Raw genomic sequence first — 20,564 nt, forward strand, 5'->3', positions numbered from 1 at the left:
ACTCGTATGAGGAAAAACAACACATAGAGGCATCCACAGTATTTAATTTGTTTGGATAATAGTTACAGATAAACAGGTACACCCCATATACAATTACCAATACTTTTTATACAGTTCATATTTCAGTACATCAACACTATTTTATTTACACTCTATTTATGTACATTAACATCTTTCTAATGTCAGTGCATTGTCAACAAGTTTTATACAGTAATTTACAAGGTGAATGTAGTTAATAGTTAATTTAATAAATTTTCTGCTAGTTCATGAATTAAAAAAATTAATTACAACCAGTATAACAAACACAGATCAAACAACATTAGTAGATTGTGCTACCTGCTTAAATAAAACATCTGTAAAGAAATTATTTAAAATCTTCCACTTTTTAATGGGACATGTCCAGGTAGGAATGGACAGATTTTATATACTGAAAATCTTGAAACTATAAAGTATGCATTTTGTCTGACTTTATTACATTAGACAATTGAGGCCACTCCTACCTACTTGCAATTATATTTTCTCTGAAAAGGATTTCACTTTAGGTAGCCATTTAAGATAACCTTTCCAAATGCTTTGAGAACTAGATATTAATAGTTACTGGCCTCAGATATCAGAACACAAATGCTTAGTTACATTGGTAATTACTACCTATGAGGAAGAAAGGGTAGTGGAATCTGACAATTAATGAGAATCAACTTGCAGGATCTAAATGAATAAACAAAGACCAAAAATAAGGTGAAACATTTCCTTCAAGTATATATTAAAAAACTACATGAAAAAAATGCTACCTGAAATAAATAATATTTATACTTTTGTTCCAGTCTTGAATAATTGGAGGAAAAAATGAAGTAAGCAAAGAAACATAACTTTCAATGACTACTGTAAAATTAAAAAAAAAAAGACAAATATCAAAATAAAAAAATTACTGGACATGCAAACAAAGCAAAACTAAAGTTGACTTCCTAAAACCACCAATTTCATTAAATATACTTATGAACTCCTAATGTCTAGGATGTGTTTTGTTTGTAATTTATAGCCCTTAGAGCCATCAAATACACACAAGCAAGTTCATCTGCATGTGTTCTCTCTTTTTTAAAGTGCAAAGCAAACACGGAAAAGAACAACCACTAATTGTGAAACGCGATCTAGCTCCGATGCTGCTTACCTTCCCAGAAGCTCTTGTTGCAACATGTGCATGTGAAGATGGTGCAAATATTGGCAACTGCCCCCCTTCCCTCAGCATGGGCAGGGCCGGGGGTGCAGAATACATTTCTGAGGATACTTGAAGTATCCTAAATGTAAGATGCCTCTGCTGGGAGGGCCATGGTAGCTGGATTTCCCAGGATGCTTTTTCTTTCTACTGGGTCTTCTACTGGGTCTCTGAGTGGAAGGCACATAGCTCTTAAGAGAGCCTCCCTTTTAGACTGACCACTATATGCCCCAGCTACCAATGACTGGTTGTGTCTCAAACATAAACACAACAACAAAAACAAAAAGCAAGAAAGACAAAGAAAGGGTAGCGAAACAGTTTTAAAAATAAATGGAAAAATCTTCGTCCATGCCATAAGAATCATTTGCACACCTTCATGATCTTGCTTTCTCCATCTTGTCAATATAATGGAATAAAACTTCAGGAAAAAGGAGGTAGCATATCATGTCATCCCTAGACAACATTATAATTTTTTGTTTTTTACTTTGACTCCAAGGAAATCTTTAATATTTGTTATGATTATTGGTAAACTCTATACTCACTACATATTTGTTCATATCTGGACAAGCACAAATTGAATTCTTATTTGGTCCCAGGTGGCTGGTGCCAAACCTTTTGTTTACAGGCTAATGGTGGGATCTGCCTGAAAGTTCTCTATCGGAGAGCTTGTATGAGACTTCAAAATAAAATTATTACTACTCTTAAAGTTAACTATTTTAATTAGAATTTTTATTTTGTGCTTCAGGGTCACAGGATAAAATAACTACATTTAGCTTGCCTTTCAGTGACACTTTTGCCAAATGTCAGCTACAAGGAGTCATCTCCCTCACTACCAAGCTGTCTAGCAGCCAGAGTGGTAGCTTTACTGTAACACACAGTACTTTTTGTAATCAGACTCAAAGTCTTCATCCATACTGCTTGTGTCTGCCATCTTTTTGCCATCAATCTTTGGCAGAAATTGTGCATAGTCTATCCCCTGCTGCTCATAGAAAAGAATGTAGGCAGAGTCGGTGTCAATTTCATCAGGGTGAAGTTCCTGAAAGGGCAAGAAAAACCTTTAACAAAAAGCCATCACTATTATGGCTCTAAATCCTTGCCAGGAAAGGGAAGACCAACCCTCTGCAATTACTAAACCTGATGGCTTCCAATAAGCTCACTAGTTTGGCTGTCTCACACATGCCCCTTTAAAATGAGCCCCATTATTTCCAATGTTTGCTTTGGGGAAAATATTTTGACCATAGACAAGCCAAAAAAGAATGACCTAAAATCCCATCAAATTCTATTTATTTATTTATTTTGAGACGGAGTCTTGCTCTGTCACCAGGCTGGTGTGTAGTGGCGTGATCTCAGCCCACTGCAACCTCTGCCTCCTGGGTTCAAGTGATTCTCCTGCCTCAGCCTCCCGAGTAGCTGGGACTACAGGCGCGTGCCACCATGCCTGGCTAATTTTTTGTATTTTTAGCAGAGACAGGGTTTCACCATATTAGCCAGGATGGTCCCAGTCTCCTGACCTCATGATCCGCCCACCTCAGCCTCCCAAAGTGCTGGGATTACAGGCATGAGCCACCACGCCCGGCCCAACCCCATCAAATTCTAACAGTCTAGAAGATAGGAGCTTTTTGCATTAACTAACTCCCCCTTTTCTTTTTTTTTTGAGACAGAGTCTCTCTGTTGCCCAGGCTGGAGTGCAGTGGCGCAATCTTGGCTCACTGCAACCTCCACCTCCCAAGTTCAAGCCATTCTCCTGCCTCAGCCTCCCGAGTAGCTGGGATTACAGGCATGCACCAACACACCTGACTAATTTTTGTGTTTTCAGTAGAGATGGGGTTTCACTATGTTGGCCAGTCTGGTCTCCAACTCCTGACGTCAAGTGATCCACCTCCTCAGCCTGCCTCAGCCTCCCAAAGTGCTGGGATTACAGGCATGAGCCACTGCGCCCAGTCAACTAACTCTTCATTTTTCCTCACTACTCATGTTTTCATTCCCTACTCTGCATATCACTTTTGTTCCTTTAATACTGACAGCATCTATATATTGATTCTAACAGAAATATCTATTTCCTATTCAAGAGATAATCCATTATTTCAACAAATGTTCCCCAGTTCTGTTGATATTCTGTTTCTAACCTTCATTCAAAGTTTGAGAATGTTTACCTTACAGCTGCTGTCATTGTAACAGTACCACTTGCAGTTTGGGTTTTTGGCATAAGTGACGTAATGGCCCCCACCCAGAATTCCTGAATGGCACTGTAAGAGATAAGAGAGTGGAGGTATGTTAGTAGTAAACTGTACTATGGCCAGGGTATAGCGCTAGGATCTGAGTAGGAGAACACTGATCATGTAAATGATCAGTAGGTGAAAAAATATTTTAGAACTCTCTTTTTCTAAAACGAAAATAAGCAAAAAGCAAAATTCAAAAGTCATAAGCTCCAAGTCTTGTGTGGATAAACAATCATTTTATAATTGTAATTACTATATTATTATTATTATTATTGAGACAGGGACTTGCTCTATCACCCAGGCTGGGGTGCAGTCGAGTGATCACAACTGTCTAAAGACTTGACCTCCTGGGCTCAGGTGATCCTTCTGCCTCAGCCTTCCAAGTAGCTGGGACCACAGGCACATGCTACCATACGTAACTCCATTCAAAAATTATTTGAAGAGATGGGGCCCAGGCTGGTCTCTAACTTCTGGGCTCAAGCTATCCTCCTGCCTCAGCCTTCTAAAGTGCTGGGATTACAGGTGTGAGCCACCACACCTGGACAGGCCAAGATTTCTATGTTAACTTTGTCTATCACTAAGCTCAATGCTAGGAAATAAGCAGGACCTGAAAAAATACTTGCTGATGAATACATGAAGACAACTGAACAAAACACAGACCACTCTCTGAAAACCATATAATAAACCACTTACCGAAATTGCATATAGATTATAAATAGGCTTAATACGAGTGTCTTCTCTTTGGTCATCAGTGCTGTCTTCTTCACTGTGGTTTCCAAGCTGACCATTGCTGTAGCCATTGCCACATGCTTCATGCTCATAAAGGAATCCATTGGCCAAAGCTACCTCGTGGTCCTGAGGAGTGACCAACTCTGGCTGGCTGCCCCCCAGCATATGCCCTCGGCTCAAGGCGTCAGCCAGCTCACAGATCTGCCCAGCCCCATTATCTCTGCTGGCATCCAAGTTCTCCTTACTACTTGACAGTTTATTTTTGCTGCCAATCTGGGGCAGCCGGAGCCTCCCTTTGCTCCTCCCCAAAGTCCGTGGGCTGCTACTAGGGCTGCTGTTTTTGCTGGAGGGACAGCTGGCTCCACTTTTTCTTGATGAAGAAGGAGAACCTATGAACAGGACAGAAGAAAAGATTCACAAATCCAAATGCCACAAGGTAAGCCGGCCCCAAATGCTAACTCTGAGGTTAGCTTCACAACTGTACACACAAAGATAAAGACAGGGGAGTCGTGACTGGCTGCTCTTTAGTTCCTATTATGTAGCCAGTAAGTTACATTTTTGTCTTCTTCAATGCCAAGTCCCTATAAGCAACAATGTCCTGAAAATGTAAAGTACATTATAGGGACTCAGAAAATAGCAGAAAGATGATTTATGTCAGATTCAGCTGGAAAAAATCTAACTATTAGAGTAAGGAGTTTTCCAAACACAGATTCCTCTCCTTTGTAAAATTAGACAAAAAATGTGACTACCATGTACTGAGTACCTCCTATTGTTAGGCATGGTACTGGGAATTTCCTGCTGTCCATTGTTACCTCTATGTCTCACAAAAATCCTGTAAGGCTTTAAACTTTTTGGTCATAGCCTCTTACCCAATTCTCTTTTATACCTTTAAAAATTACTGAGAACCCTTAGAATTTTATGTGAATTTTATCTATCAATATTTCCCATATCAGAAATTAAAACAGGAATGAGAAAGTACAATACATTAGCACAGAATTCACTGTCAAAGTGACAATATTATTCCATGTCATCTTGTCTCTCACACCATTGTACACTTGTGAGGGAATGAAAGTGAAAAGGTACATATTGTTTTAGTATTTTTATGAAAATAGTTTTGGGCCAGGTGCAGTGGCTCACACCTGTCATCCCAGCACTTTAGGAGGCCAAAGGAGGAGGATCCCTTGGGCGCAGGAGTTCGAGCCCAGCCTGGGAAACATGTAGAGCCCCATCTCTACAAAAAAGTACAAAAATTAGCCAGGTGCAGTGGTGTGTGCCTGTAGTCCCAGCTACTCAGGAGGCTGAGGTGGGAGGATCGATTGACCCCAGGAGTTCGAGGCTGCAGTGATCTGTGATCTGTGTTGCACCACTGCCCTCCAGCCTGGGTGACAGAGTGAGACCCTGTCTCAAAAAAATAAAAAATAAAAAAAATAAAAATAAAGAGTTTTGATCCTCCAGACCCCTTGAAAGATGGGGAAACTCAGAACTTTTGCTATAAGGGGACAAGACAGCAGCTATCATTCCTGTTTACCATATATCAGGCACTGTGTGAAGTGCTTTACTCTCCATGTGTCAAACTCTCAACTCTGTAAACCTGGTATTATCTCCATTTTACAGATGAGAAAATAGATTCGGGGAGGCTGAATCTCTTGCTAAAAGTTACACAGCTCAAATACAGATAGGTCTGATTCCAGATAGGTTCCTTTCACCAACCAACCTGATGTTCTGAAACAAAACACAGAGAAACATAGGTAGCCTACAGGAGTCCCAAGAAAGCACCTGCATAAGGCCCCCAGGCCTCACCTTTCGGGCTGCTGATGATGTTAGCGCTGAGTGAGGATGGGCTTTTGCTCAGGAGCACGTCCTCTTCCCCAGCCGAACTCTGCGCATCCACTTTCTTCACCTCTCTTGCCAGAACCCGGGGCTCGGAAAGCTCATCCCCCTGGGGTGTGAGTGGTTTACGCCGACAGAGAGCCGGGTCTCTTGGTACCAAAAAAGCACTTGGATCAAAACTTTCCCGAGGAAATTTGACAATTTTCTGTGATTTTATCCACCGACCATTTACAAATTGAAATCGCTTAAGATGAATAATCTGGAGAAGTAAAGGTAGAAAACATCTGCATTAAAGGGTTCTGAAGATACAAAATTTACATGGAAAAAACAAGTCAAATACATGTGAATGTTTGAGAATATATAACAGAACATTTACTCTTCATAATTTTTTAAAGACTTCAAAAATATGGTTTCATAAAGGCCTCCACACAGGCCCCAGTGCACTGGTATGCTTGTGCACACACACTCAGCAGTGTGCCACAGCCATGTGACAGTGCAGTGGGTGTTGCCTCTGGGCTCAGTTGCTCTTCTAGAGTCCACAAAGGGCCAGCCGAAGCTTCCTCTCTCCACAGAGCCAGAAGTTGACCCTCTCCTGAAGTTCAAATTCACCATGTTTTACCCCTTGTGGCAGTTCTCACATCGCACTGAATTGCAGTTACTGTGTACCTGACTGATCTCTTCTTCTAGGTTATAAGCTCTTTAGGAAAAGGAACTACTAAATATTTGTAGAAAGATTCATCTCTGTACTCAACATAAAAACCTTGTACAGAAAGTGTTTTAAACACTGCTGCAGGAAGGGTCGTATTCTCAGAAATAACAAAACCTCATGTTTGTTCATGTCTTCTTTCTTTCATGCTAAATTCCTGCTCTCTCAGAGGTAGGACTGTAACATACCAGGATGGGTGGAAGCCTCCAGAGATCCAGCTTCTTTGTTGCTAAGCAGTGGGTCTTACACTTGGAACAGTAGTACATCTCATTTTCCCCTAGCTCTTCCTCACTGGTGAAAGCACGGAGACAGCTGTCCAGGTTGATGGGCTCGGCTTGTGCTCGCCGACTCTGCTCCACACTCTCATGCTCATCGACAACCTGCAGGTAGAGGGAACAGGAGGAAAGGGGTGTGTGGGAAGGCATTTAAAGTGGTGATCTAGCTATGCATTAACCTCTCCGTCACTTACCCTTATTTTACTCTATATAAGGAAAAAGAAAATACAACTGGCTGGGTATGGTGGCTCATGCCTGTAATCCCAGCACTTTAGAAGGCCAAGGTGGGGGAATTGCTTGAATCCAGGAGTCCGAAACCAGCCTGGCCAACAGAGTGAGACCCTGTCTCTGTAAAAGAAAAATCTAAAAATTAGCCGGGCGTTGTGGCACATGTCTGTAGTCCCAGATACTCAGCAGGACTGCTTGAGCCTGGGAGGTAGAGGTTGCAGTAAGCTGTGATTATACCACTGCACTCCAGCCCAGATGACAGAGAGAGACCCTGTCTCAAAAATAAGGGAAAAGAAAACACAACCCAAACTAGAGTCTAAGCAAATACAGCACGTACACATTTATTCACAAATGTTACATCAGTAACATTCTGGATAAAATTTACATTTATATGACCATAGCTTTTCTTGAAAAATTTTTGAATGCTTCAAAATGACAAAAACAAAAATAACTGCATTTATTTAACAGCTTTGGAATCCTATAAGGGATTACATGTGAGCTGGCCCTCAAGCCAGGAGTGCTGATAGAAAGCCATTTATTTTTAATCAGAAAGCCAGAGCATTATTAGTGTGCTGCAGACTTTACAGAGGCTAGGAGAAATAACATGAAACGCAGAAGCCAGATCTGGATGAGATAAGGGCACAGAAAAGCTCACCATGAGAAGACAACACAGCAGAGCCTGAAACCCCACAGGGTACAACTCATTTGCATCTGATCCCATATAAGAGTTATCAGAATACCAAGTCTATAATTATCTGTCTCCTCCCTCATGGGGCCTTTTTATCTGAGATGGCAACAAAAGGAAGAGCAAGCTCAAGAGTGTGCTGCTTTTGTTGAGAAGGCCCCTAATACCCACCCAAACCTTTGGGGTCCTGTTAATCAGCATGTTAGGCTGTGGAGCAAGAAGGAGTTAAGTGTAAGAAAGGAGAGAGAGCAAAGAGTGGGTGGGGTGCAGGGATGTATGTTGGGGGTGGTGTGGAATGAAGAAGAAGGAGAGAAGGAAGGATCTAGAGTGCAACAGAAAAAAAAGAATTTTTCCCTCTCCATTCCTGGCTGCTACCTGACAAACAATCAAGAACCACAGAGCTGGGATCCTTCTGTTTGTCCCTCTAATGTATGGGAAGGTGGGTGAAGCATCAGGGTTATAGATGCTACCAATAGACTCACACAGTATATATTTGTGTCCCAAAGCAGAGCCCGGACTACAAGGCCCACACTGACTGCCTCTCGGTGGCAAAGGTCACATATGTCCATCACCCACCCTATTTATTGCTCCTCCCTTCCAGAGGTGAACAGGTTCTCCTGAGGCAACTTCCTCCATGAATTTCCCTTCCTGAAACTCATGATGGGAACATTAGGCTGCCTGGAATACAAATTGGCACAGCTCAAGACATTCAGTTTAGAACGGGTTTTCAGGTGAGACTTTTTCCCTACATGAGAGGATGGTTGAGTCACGAGGCTGTCAAATGCTGCTATAAACTAGCAAGGTTGGGTTTGATCATGCAGCTAAGGTTCTAGCACTGCATAACTAACCAGGCTAAAGAGCTCATTTAAAAAGGGGAACTTAGAGGAAAATTCCTTTTTTAGAAAAGGAAATCTGGTTTGGACTTGGGTTATAGACTTCTTTTTTGAGTACAAATTCTGTAGTAACAAGATATTAACTGTCATCATCTTTTGAACTGGTCACTCAAGGAAAAAACTGACGTGCTTCAAAAGGAAACACGTTGTATCATAGTTGTTGGAATGAGTAGAAAAAGGGGTGTATCATATATGATAGTGTTTCTTTTCTCATAGCCAATTAAATACTATCTCTATTACCTCTACCAGGAATACTTCATAGCCAACCACAAATTAGAGTAAGCTAGTAAAGAATGTTGGTTTTATTGACTATATTTTCTGTGGAACACAGGCTATAGTGCTAGATGAAGACAGGGAGGAAAGAAGGCTGATAAAAAACATATTTATGGACTGCACTGACAATAATTTCTATTTATCAGTAAAATTTCCCAAAGTGATAAAGATTCCCTTTACCTCTTGGGATCTACGCTTAGATCCTCTACTCTATTTAACTTATTAAACAGTCTATAAATTACTTATAGGCATCCTCTTCTTTTTCAAAGTTGCTTTAAAGTTCATCTTTAACACAAAACATGGGAAATGAAGTAATAGTTTATATATATTTGTAAGACTATTAAAAAAGGAGAGAGGCCTAATAATTTGTCTAGTTTAATTTTCTTTCTTTCTTTCTTCCTGTTTTTTGCTTTTTTGAGACAGGGTCTTGCTCTATTACAACCCAGGCTGGAGTGCAGTGGCGAGATCACAGCTCACTGCAGCCTTGATCTCTTGGGCTCAAGCAATCCTCCAACCTCAGCATCCCAAGCAGCTGGGACTTCAGGTGCACACCACCACACCTGGCTAAACTGTGCATTTTTTTGTAAAGACAGGGTGACGTCATATTGCCCAGGCTGGCATCTAGTTTAATTTTCTACTGAGGAATCTGAGGTCCAAACGGGAGAAATGTAAAGGATAAGAGTGATTGCCCCTCTATTTTTTTTCTGATTACCAGGTATAATATTCATGTGGAAATTTTGGAAAGCAGAGAAAAATGTAAAAAGGCAGGGAATCCTTTTATATTCTTAATACAAAGGCAACCACTGTCAAAATATTGGCAGATTTTCTTCTGTCCTTTTTCCTAAATAGTATTTTTTTTCAATATTGAAGGTATTATTTCCAGTATATGCAACTTTATGTCTTGTTTTTAAAAAAACTTTCACATATCATAAGCATGTTCCCGTAAATGTTAGCAAAAACTCCTGGTAATCATTTTCAACAACTGCATTATATTTTATCCAATGAACACACCATGCTTTATTTAACCATTCCTCTAATGTGAGAAAAATGTAAGTTGTTAATAAGTTTTACTCTCCTAAAAAATGCTATGATGATATTTGCCTGCAAATTATGGAGTAATTACAGAGTATTCTCCCCTCAGATAAATTCCTAAAAGGGAAATCACTGGAACAAAAAATATAAAGCATATGGGCAATAATCCCAATTTGAACCAAGGTATCTGTTTTGTCTATGTGACTTTCTAAGCACATACAGAAACCCTACACGTAGGGGAGCCCAGATTAGTCATATGGCCCCACTCCCTAGCAAGGCATCAATAGCCCTTCGTTTCCATGGTATCCTAAGTGCATCACTGAAAGTGGAAGTAGGGTAACATTTAACAGGTCACGTAGGCCGTTTCCTATAAGCAGGATGTCCTAAAGAGCTTTTCAGATTGCACACTGGACTTGTTAAAAAGGGGAAGAGATTCATAGAGCCAAACAATTTATCATCATTGACAGTAATGTCTTGTCAGAATAATGCCCTGTCAGATTTTGTGCTGACAAAGATTTATGAATCTATCAACTGGTAAAATTTTCCCTCCTTGCTAGTGAGCATGATCTAGAACATTAGTTTCTTTTCAGCTTTCTTTAAGTTTAGCCTAATGATCTTTCATTTGACAAGCACCCACAAATTATACTTATTTCTGGCTAGAAAGGGCTCCCAGGAGCCTTGGTGTGTGGGGCATATTTTGGGATCTAAATAGGAAACTAAGTCTAGAATTGGTAGTTTCCCCAGTCCTCCATAGCATAACAAGACAGAAAAGTCAGTTACTGTTACTAACTTATCCAAAGGGAATGCTTTAAAAAATAGTAAAGGAAATTTCCAACTATCAAGAGTCATAAAAATGCAAAACCACTACAATTCCTCATGTGACTTAAGAAACTCCTTTGACTCTGTTGCTTTTACCTATCAGATTCTTAATGTCTTTACCCTTCAAATAATATTTGGTTGATTAAAACTGCCTGAGGCAAACATTTTTAGGTACGGAGTTAAAACTATTTCTGAAGGAACATTTTCAAAATTTAAAAATTGCTCTGGTCAGAGAGCAACAATAGAAGAATGTGAAGTGTGAACAGTGGCCATTGAGATGTGCTCTTAGGTACCCAAAATTGAAACATTTCAGTCCTTTCTCTAACTTTTCTGATCACTATGTCTATTAAAGGTAGCAGTTATAGCCCTGGGACACATTTGAACTAAGTAACTGTGGTTACCAAATGCTGCAACTTCAGTAATATTTAACAGAGAGATGCTTATTGATATGTCATGGCCAGACACAGTTTTGTTTCAAGGTTCACTTATTAATATTTTTGAAATTTAATGCCTGCTATAGTTGGATACAGTTTGTCTCCACCAAAATGCATGTTGAAATTGGATCCCCGATGTGGCCTTGTTAGCTGGGGCCTAGTAGGAGGTGTTTGGGTCATGGGGGTGAAACTCTCATAAATACTTGGGGCCATTCTTGCAGTAGTGAGTTTCCAAGACAGCAGGCTGTTAGAAAGCGAGGATCTTCCTCCTGTTTGGTCCTCCCTCTTGCCTGTGTCTGTTCTCCTTTGATTCTCTCTGCCATGTTATGATGCAGCACAGAAGCCTTTGCCAGAAGCCAGGACCACGTCCTTGAACTTCCCAGGCTGCCGAACAGTAAGCTAAATAAACCTCTCTTCTTTGTAAGTTACCAGCCTCACGTCCTCTGTTACAGCAACACAAAATGGACAAAGACAATGCCCCAATACAATGAACTCCAGAAGCTGGAAAATGAAAAAACCCAAGCAAACATGTCAATATATTAGGTGCCACAGAGGATCCCAATGAAGGTTTTTCTGGTTGTTTTTAAATTGTCTAAAACAGAAATGGCATAAGAGTTAAACTGGGGGAAATTTCCCATATAAAAACCACCACTTTATGGTGGCCCTAAATACTTACCCTTTCCTGGGATGTTTGATAGCGAAGGTGAAGGGCTGTGGGGTCCCAATCCACAGCAATATAGGCATTTCCAATGAAAGCTCTGTCTTCCCCACAATCAATTTTACAGCCTCGGCAAAATCTAAAAAGGGGGAAAAGATCCACAGAGGAAGAAATAATTATGAAGGAATCTAAATTTTCTTCATAAAAAATATTCTCCCTTCCTACTTTTCTGCTTTCCTCTTGGGCCTCACAATTGGTCATGAGTTTCTAACTTCAGACTCTGATAAATGTAAGGATACTTATTAATAATTATTAGCATTTCAGGAAATCATGCTTTTCACTGTTCAAGTCTATTTTTACAAAGTACTTGATAACCATCTGTTAATCACAGGAAGATGTGAACTTTATGGCAAATAAATGACATGGGAATTGACTGTTTGAGATGCTACAGCACTCAAGAAATTCCAAATTCAGTTATTTAATGCTCTGAGGTAGGACAATTTATCTGGTATAACACCTAGCTCCTTGTTTGTAAAATGGCAGATTAAATAAATGCATATAAAAGTTTACAAAGGCCAGGCATGGTGGCTCACACCTGTAATCCCAGCACTTTGGGAGGCCGAGGCAGATGGATCACCTGAGGTCAGGAGTTCGAGACCAGCCTGACCAACATGGTGAAACCCTGTCTCTACTAAAACTACAAAAATTAGCCAGGCATGGTGGTGGGCACCTATAATCCCAGCTACTCAGGAGGCTGAGGCAGGAGAACTGCTTGAACCTGAGAGGCGGAGGTTACAGTGAGTTGAGGTCGCACCACTGCACTTCCAGCCTGGGCGATAGAGTGAGATTCTGTTTATTAAAAAAAAAAAAAAAAGTTTCTAGAGTTGCAGGGGTGGGGTGGGAGATGGGGTAGGGGAGGATGATATAATATTAAGTCATGGTTCCAATGCCTACTTTATTATTATTATTATTTTTTTCTTGAGATGGAGCCTCGCTCTGTCACCTGAACAGGCGTGCAGTGGCATGATCTCGGCTCACTGCAAGCTCTGCCTCTCGGGTCCTCCTGCCTAAGCCTTCCGAGTAGCTGGGACTACAGGCGCCCACCACCACGCCCGGCTAATTTTTTGTATTTTTAGTAGAGACGGGGTTTCGCCGTGTTAGCCAGGATGGTCTCCATCTCCTGACCTCATGATCTGCCTGCCTCGGCCTCCTAAAGTGCTGCGATTACAGGTGTGAGCCACCATGCCCAGCTAATGCCTAGTTTAGACTCAGTTTGCTAAGTCTGTTGCAGTTCTCTAAAGGTGGACTTTAGTATCATTAGGCATTTTCACTGCTGTAACAGCAATGACCAATCAATCTCCATAACTCTTTAAAAACCAAGAACAGATTTCCAGCAAGGTCTAGTAAAGACTGTTCTACTGTGCTCAGAACTGGCAAACTTATTTATATCTAAGGAGAGGCTTGGCGTGGTGGCTCACACCTATAATCCCAGCACTTTGGGAGGCCAAGGTGAGTGGATCACCTGAGGTCAGGAGTTCAAGACCAGCCTACCATGGCAAAACCCCATTTCTACTACAAATACAAAAATTAGCTGGGTACAGTGGTGCACGCCTGTAGTCCCAGTTACTCAGGAGGCTGAGGCAGGAGAATTGCTTGAACCCAGGAGGCAGAGGTTGCAGTGAGCTGAGATTGAGTCACTGCACCCCAGCCTGGGCGACAGAGTGAGACTCTATCTCAAACAAAAAAACAAAAAAACAAAAAAACAAAAAAAAAGGAGAGGAGAAGTTACAGAGTAATAAATGTTTATCACAAGTTATGAATTTGGTATGGACTATAGAGTTTATAAAATCAGCTAAGTCTCAAAAGCAAAACTTATCTATTGACCTCAAAAGGAAGTGAAAAACTTTTTTGAGACGGAGTTCCGCTCTTGTTGCCCAGGCTGGAGTGCAATGGCGGGACCCTGGCTCACTTCAACCTCCGCCTCCTGGGTTCAAGTGACTCTCCTGCCTCAGCCTCCCAAGTAGCTGGGATTACAGGCATGCAACACCACGCCCCGCTAATTCTGTATTTTTAGTAGAGATGGGGTTTTACCATGTTAGGCTGGTCTCAAACTCCTGACTCAGGTGATCCACCCACCTTGGCTTCTCAAAGCCACGTGCCCAGCCACAATTCTTAAGTTTTTCATTGTTCACTAATTACTTCTCAAAACTGGAAATCTTATGAAAATTTTATAGTATCTAAAGCTGAAATTCTACTAAAATAATTCTTTTGCAGGTCACTTTACCTATACCATGGGCACCAAGCACAGGTGTTCCCATCTTTCTGCACAACTCGTAGAGTGAATGGATATTGATAGCCCATACTATCATCACTGAAACAGAAGAGAACAAAAAGAGTGTAAGAAGCATTTTGGGTTCGAGGTCCAACTCCTTTTCATCTTCTCTTGAAGTAATCCTAGGAAGGGGCATTTGCCACAGCAGTATGCTCATGCTGACAGCTCAATGTTACTTACCCTAATCCATTAGCTGCAGCCCTGTACCAAATACACTCTGGCTTCCCATCCTGTATCCGGGCTTACAGAAGGGTAGACATACAACTGCCAGATGTCTCTAAGGGAGTCCATGTGGCCCACGAAAATTTTATAAGATAAGCTAATCATGAAATCAAATACCAATTATCCTTCAGCCTTAATTCTATCAGAGGATTTAATTCACATTAAACTAAAATAATTAGATCTTTCCATGACAAGACCACTGACACATTGCAGAAAGCTGTATATTTAGAAGTCTTCTTTAATCAGAATCGCTGATGTGGTACATGCTAAGTACCGCCTTAACTACTCAGAGTTATAAGCTTTTTGGAGTAACTTCTTTTAACTGTCAATGATTATGTCAAGATGGCCCCGTGAATTTTCCAACTTTTAAAAAAATTTACTCATCCTTGCCCTAACAAGGAGCAATGCAATAATTTATACATGTTATTGAAACATAAGTTGTACACCTTAGATGTATATACAATTCCTACTTGTCACTTATAGTTCAATAAAGCTGGAGGTAGGGGAGAAGGAAGCAACGCAAGGAATATAACATAAGAGTGGCATACTTTACAGCTCATCTGGCAACTGATAGTGGCTAATACATGGGCTACTGAAGGTAATGAAACCATGATAAAGAGTCACTGTAAGGGCAAAAGTGAGAATCACATCTGACACAGGAGTTCTCATCTTTCTGCATAACTCGTCCAGTGAATGACCATTGATAGCCATATCCAAATCTAGTACCATATCCAAATCAGGCCAGCAATAAGTGAGGAATCAAAAGAAAGGTAACGGGATAAAACAATCAAGTAGCACTCTCATAGAAAGCTGAGCAGCACTTCTCTTCTGAAAATTTCTTTTACCTTTTTGCTCTAACTGAATGAAGCCTGGCTTTCTTGAGAATCCTGCTTCCCCTGCAGACTTTTTCCATGTTTTTTGAGACAGAGTATCACTCTGTCACCCAGGCTGCAGTGCAATGGTGTGAATATGGCTCACGGTAGCCTCCACCTTTCTGGGCTCAGGTGATCCTCCCACCTCAGCCTCCCAAGTAGCTAGGATTACAGGCACGCACCACCATACCAGGCTAATTTTTACATTTTTTTGTAAAGACAGCATTTTGCCATGTTGTCCAGGCTGGCCTTGAACTCCTGGGCTCAAGTGATCCTCCGCCTCAGCTTCCTGAAGTGATGGGATTGCAGGTGTGAGTCACCATACCCTACCCCCTGCACTTTTTATTCTCATACAATCCAGAACCTGGAGGTAAAATAGATCTCTTCCTTACTCCTATCCCACTTGTACATGATTTCTTCTTCCTTCCTTTTCTAAAACATTCCAGCTTCTTTGTAGCTTGTGCTACTGAATTATGCCACCTGCTATTCCTCCTTGGAAGGTAGATCCTTTCTTTACTCACTAAAGACTGCAGCGCCCAGTTCACTGTACTTTTTCTCCACCACTTCTCCTATTATTATTCTTGGTGACATCAACATCAACGCAATTAATACAACAGTAACTTCTCTCTTCCAACAATAACTTCCTCCACCCCATATGTAAACCCTCTCTAAATGTCATATTCTAGACTTTGTGAATACAAACTCTTCTACCTCCAATATATCAATTCCAAGTATCCTACTTTGCAACCACCACCTCCTATCTTTTTGGGTCACTTACTTATTCAAACATCCCTATTTTAATATTTTAATGATTCTTTTACCCAAGAGAAACCTCCAATCGCTGCCCTGAAATCCTTATTTTCCTCTTTATCCACTGTCCCTGAAAATAGTCACTCTTCTACATAGACCCTGAATTCCAGGATTTTGTTCATTTAATCTAAAATTTCAAATTCATTGACATAAACACTCAATAAGTCAAGAACTATACAATGAAAACTCATGTATTCATTACCCAACTATAATAATCATCAACTCCAGGTCACTCTTATTTCATCCATAACTTTACCAAGTACCACTAGAATCAGGTGAGAGCTACCATGCCTGGCTATCTTTTTTAATGTCCGAAGGACCATTCTCTCTTTAACCCATTCCAATCTCTACTCCTTTATCTATACTAAAATAGCTTTCACAAAGATCACCAAAGACCATTTTATCAAATCCAGCAGGCAATTCCCAGTCCTCTGTAGCATTTGAAATGACTATCACTCCTTTCTTGAAATACTTTCTTCACTTAACTCCTGGTTTTCTTCTTACATTACGGGCTGCTCCTTCTCAATCTCTCTCTCTCTCTCTTTTTTCTTTTCTTTTTTTTTTTTTTTTGACAGAATCTTGCTCTGTCGGCCAGGCTGGAATCAGGGGTGCGATCTCAGCTCACTGCGACCTCCACCTCTAGGGTTGAAGCGATTCTCATGCCTCAGCCACCCAAGTAGCTGGGATTACAGGCACGTACCACCATGCCCGGCTAATTTTTGCATTTGTAGTAGAGACGGGGTTTTGCCATGTTGGGCAGGTTGGTCTTGAACTCCTGGCCTCAAGTGGTCCTCCGACTTTGGCCTCCCAAAGTGCTGGGATTACAGGTATGAGCCGCTGCACCCAGCCTCAATCTCTTTTGACGCTTCTTTTTCCCTTTTTAATCTCTAAATGTCGGAATGCATTATGAACTCAGTTCAGAGTTCATGTAAAGATCATGGGAATCTTCTGTATTTAACTCTCACCCTCTAAATGTTAATCATCTGGTCTCAGGGCTTTAAATATCACCTATTTGTTGATGACATCTGTATTTATATCACCAGCAAAGGACATTCAAGTGAATTTCCCACTTGAATATATAATAGACTTCTTGCATCTAACTTGATTCTTGTCATTTCTTGCCCAAACATGCTCCTTCTCCAGTTTTCCTTTTTCCATCAAATTGTACCACAATTCACAAACAATTGCTCAGGGTAAAAAGCCAGCCTGGGCTGGGTGCAATGGCTCACGCCTGTAATCCCACCACTTTGGGAGGCTGAGGTGGGATCATGAGGTCAGGAGATCGAGACCATCCTGGCCAACACGATGAAATCCTGTCTCTACTAAAAATACAAAAATTAGCCAGGCGTGGTGGCATGCACCTGTACTCCCAGCTACTTGGGAGGCTGAGGCAGAAGAATTGCTTGAACCTGGAAGGCAGAGGTGCAGTGAGCCAAGGTTGTGCCACTGCACTCCAGCCTGGCGACATAGCAAGACTCCAGCTCAAAAAAAAAAACAAAAACAAAAACAACAACAACAAAAAAGGCAGCCTGGATTCCTCTTTCTCTATGCTCCACATCCAATTGATTAGCAAGTCCTAGGAAAAGCCCTAGTCTAGAAGCCCTTTAATTCAATTACTTCCTTCAAATTTAATCTTGTCCAACTTTCATCTTTACTAAACGCAACATTCATCAACAGAACTGCTTATCTATTATTTGCAGTTTCCCTTTAGGATTTACTTAAATCTTAAATACTTCAAATAATTATTTATTTAAATAACTTATTTTGGCCGGGTGCGATGGTTCATGCCTGTAATCCCAGCACTTTGGGAGGCTGAGGCGGGCAGATCGCTTGAGGTCAGGAGTTTGAGACCAGCCTGGCCAACATGGTGAAACTCTGTCTCTACTAAAAATACAAAAATTAGGCCGGGTGTGGTGGCTCATGCCTGTAATCCCAGTACTTTGGGAGGCCAAGGCGGGTGGATCATGAGGTCAGGAGATCGAGACCATCCTGGCTAACACAGTGAAACCCTGTCTCTACTAAAAATACAAAAAAAAAAAAAAAAAAAAAGAAAAAAATTAGCCAGGCATGGTGGCAGGTGCCTGTAGTCCCAGCTACTTGGGAGGCTGAGGCAGAAGAATGAACCTAGGAGGTGGAGCTTGCAGTGAGCCGAGATCGCGCTGCGCCACTGCACTCCAGCCTGGGCAACAGAGCAAGACTCCATCTCAAAAAAAAAAAAAAAAAAAATTAGCTAGGTGTGGTGGCGGGCACCTGTAATCCCAGCTACTCAGGAGGATGAGGCAGGAGAATCGCTTGAACCCAGGAGGTGGAGGCTGCATTGAGCTGAGATTGCGCCACTACACTCCAGCCTGGGTAACAGAGCGAGACTCCATCTCAAAGAAATACAAAATAAAAATAAATAAATAATGTATTTAAGTAAAGATTTATTTAAATCTTTAAATTTTTTTTTTTTTTTTTTTTGAGACGGAGTCTCGCTCTGTCACCCAGGCTGGAGTGCAGTGGCCAGGTCTCAGCTCACTGCAAGCTCCGCCTCCCGGGTTCACGCCATTCTCCTGCCTCAGCCTCCGGAGTAGCTGGGACTACAGGCGCCAGCCACCTCGCCCGGCTAGTTTTTTGTATTTTTAGTAGAGACGGGGTTTCACCATGTTAGCCAGGATGGTCTCGATCTCCTGACCTTGTGATCCGCCCGTCTCGGCCTCCCAAAGTGCTGGGATTACAGGCTTGAGCCACCGTAAATCTTTAAATTTAAATCTGGCCAGGTGTGGTGGCTCACACCTGTAATACCAGCACTTTGGGAGGCCGAGGTAGGTGGATCACTTGAGGCCAGGAGTTTGAGATAAGCCTGGCCAACATGGTGAAACCCTGTCTCTACTAAAAATACAAAAATTAGCTGGGTGTGGTTGTGAGCACCTATAATCCTAGCTACTCAGGTGTCTGAGGCATGAGAATCACTTGAACCTGGAGGTGGAGTTTGCAGTGAGCCAAAATTGCACCACTGCACTCCAGCCTGGATGACAAATTAAGAATCTGCCTCAAAAAAAAAAGATTTATCCTAAGCCCTACCCTAATCATCAGAAGACTCCATATCATAACAAATAAGTAAAGAACTTTTTTTTAGTTCCCATAAAACAGAACTCTTATTTGTACCATGATGGCAAGAAAATGATCTACAGGCCCACTGTGGCGGCTCACACCTATAATCTCAGCACTTTGGGAGGCTGAGGCGGGCAGATCACCTGAGGTTGGGAGTTTGAGACTAGCCTAACCAACATGGAGAAACCCCATCTCTATTATGAAAAATACAAAATTAGCCAGGCATGGTGGTGCATGCCTATAGTCCCAGCTACTCGGGAGGCTGAGGCAGGAGAATAATTTGAACCCGGGAGGTGGAGGTTGCAGCGAGCCACGATGGTGCCATTGCACTCCAGCCTGGGCAACGAGAGCGAAATTCTGTCGTAAAAAAAAAAAAAAAAAAAAAGAAAAAGAAAAAGAAAATGATCTATAATTTGATTGAGATAAAAATAAGACATCATCGCAATCCCAAAAATTATTCAAAGTAAATGCACTTACTAATCAAAGAGAACAGTGGTAGGAAAAAGGGAAAGAAAACAGAAAATGTTTATTATTTTTATCTAGATTTGTGAAATTACTTCATGTTAAAATGACATGGTATGGGAAAAAGAAAAAAGAATGACATGGTATGGAAATAATCCAACAGAATTATTTTTTGGATCATGAGACTTTTCAGAGTTTATGTATGCAATCAATCTCATTCTGAATTTCAGAGGACTGAGATTATACAAATTTCCTGGTGAATTCATATTCTCTACTTTTGCAACACAGAAGACAAGGATATTACTTGAAGCATTAGCAGGACGAATCGAGGCAAAAGATTAGAGAATTGAAAGATTATTAGACACTAGAATGTTTGGCAAAAGGAAGCTGTATAGTCTCTCCTACTCCAAATAACAAACCAAATGGTTGAATTGTATGCTCTCTGAGTGGTTCTTCCAAGAGTGATTAACTTGACATAGGCTGGGTCCTATCAGTCACACAGAATTCATATAAATTATTTTTCTAGAGTTTTGAAACCACAGGTTTAGATGGATCCCCTGAACTTACCAATCCTGGGCATGATTACTAGCTTCCTGAGGTGGGAGTGGGCTCGCTAACCGGGACACTTGAATCCAAACTGCATCATATAGGTCTTTCTTCCGGGTATGCACAGTACATGGAACAATCAGTGGCATTCCAAAGAGGCTGGGGCGATTCTTCTGAGATGACAGGAAATACAGTTCTGTCCTCATCTATATGTACAAACAAGAGAATAGAGAGTT

At 41.2% G+C, this 20,564-nt stretch overlaps 1 protein-coding gene across 6 annotated transcripts in view; it reads right to left on the bottom strand.

Annotated features, from left to right (window-relative positions):
• Positions 1-26: 26 nt before the first annotated feature.
• Positions 27-20,564, bottom strand: part of LOC105476867 (ubiquitin specific peptidase 32) — a 254,106-nt gene continuing 233,568 nt past the window's right edge. For all 6 annotated transcript variants that reach the window (XM_024791263.2, XM_011733147.2, XM_011733146.2 and 3 more), the window contains 8 exons: positions 20,350-20,534; positions 14,276-14,362; positions 12,010-12,130; positions 6,883-7,074; positions 5,959-6,247; positions 4,123-4,547; positions 3,364-3,456; positions 27-2,246 (listed from right to left, as the gene is read on the bottom strand). In XM_024791263.2, coding sequence (XP_024647031.1) covers positions 2,073-2,246; positions 3,364-3,456; positions 4,123-4,547; positions 5,959-6,247; positions 6,883-7,074; positions 12,010-12,130; positions 14,276-14,362; positions 20,350-20,534 — 1,566 coding nt within the window. In that variant the 3' untranslated portion in view covers positions 27-2,072. The remainder of the gene's footprint in view (positions 2,247-3,363; positions 3,457-4,122; positions 4,548-5,958; positions 6,248-6,882; positions 7,075-12,009; positions 12,131-14,275; positions 14,363-20,349; positions 20,535-20,564) is intronic.

Source organism: Macaca nemestrina, chromosome 17 (assembly GCF_043159975.1).
Source record: "Macaca nemestrina isolate mMacNem1 chromosome 17, mMacNem.hap1, whole genome shotgun sequence".
Lineage (NCBI taxonomy): Eukaryota > Metazoa > Chordata > Mammalia > Primates > Cercopithecidae > Macaca > Macaca nemestrina.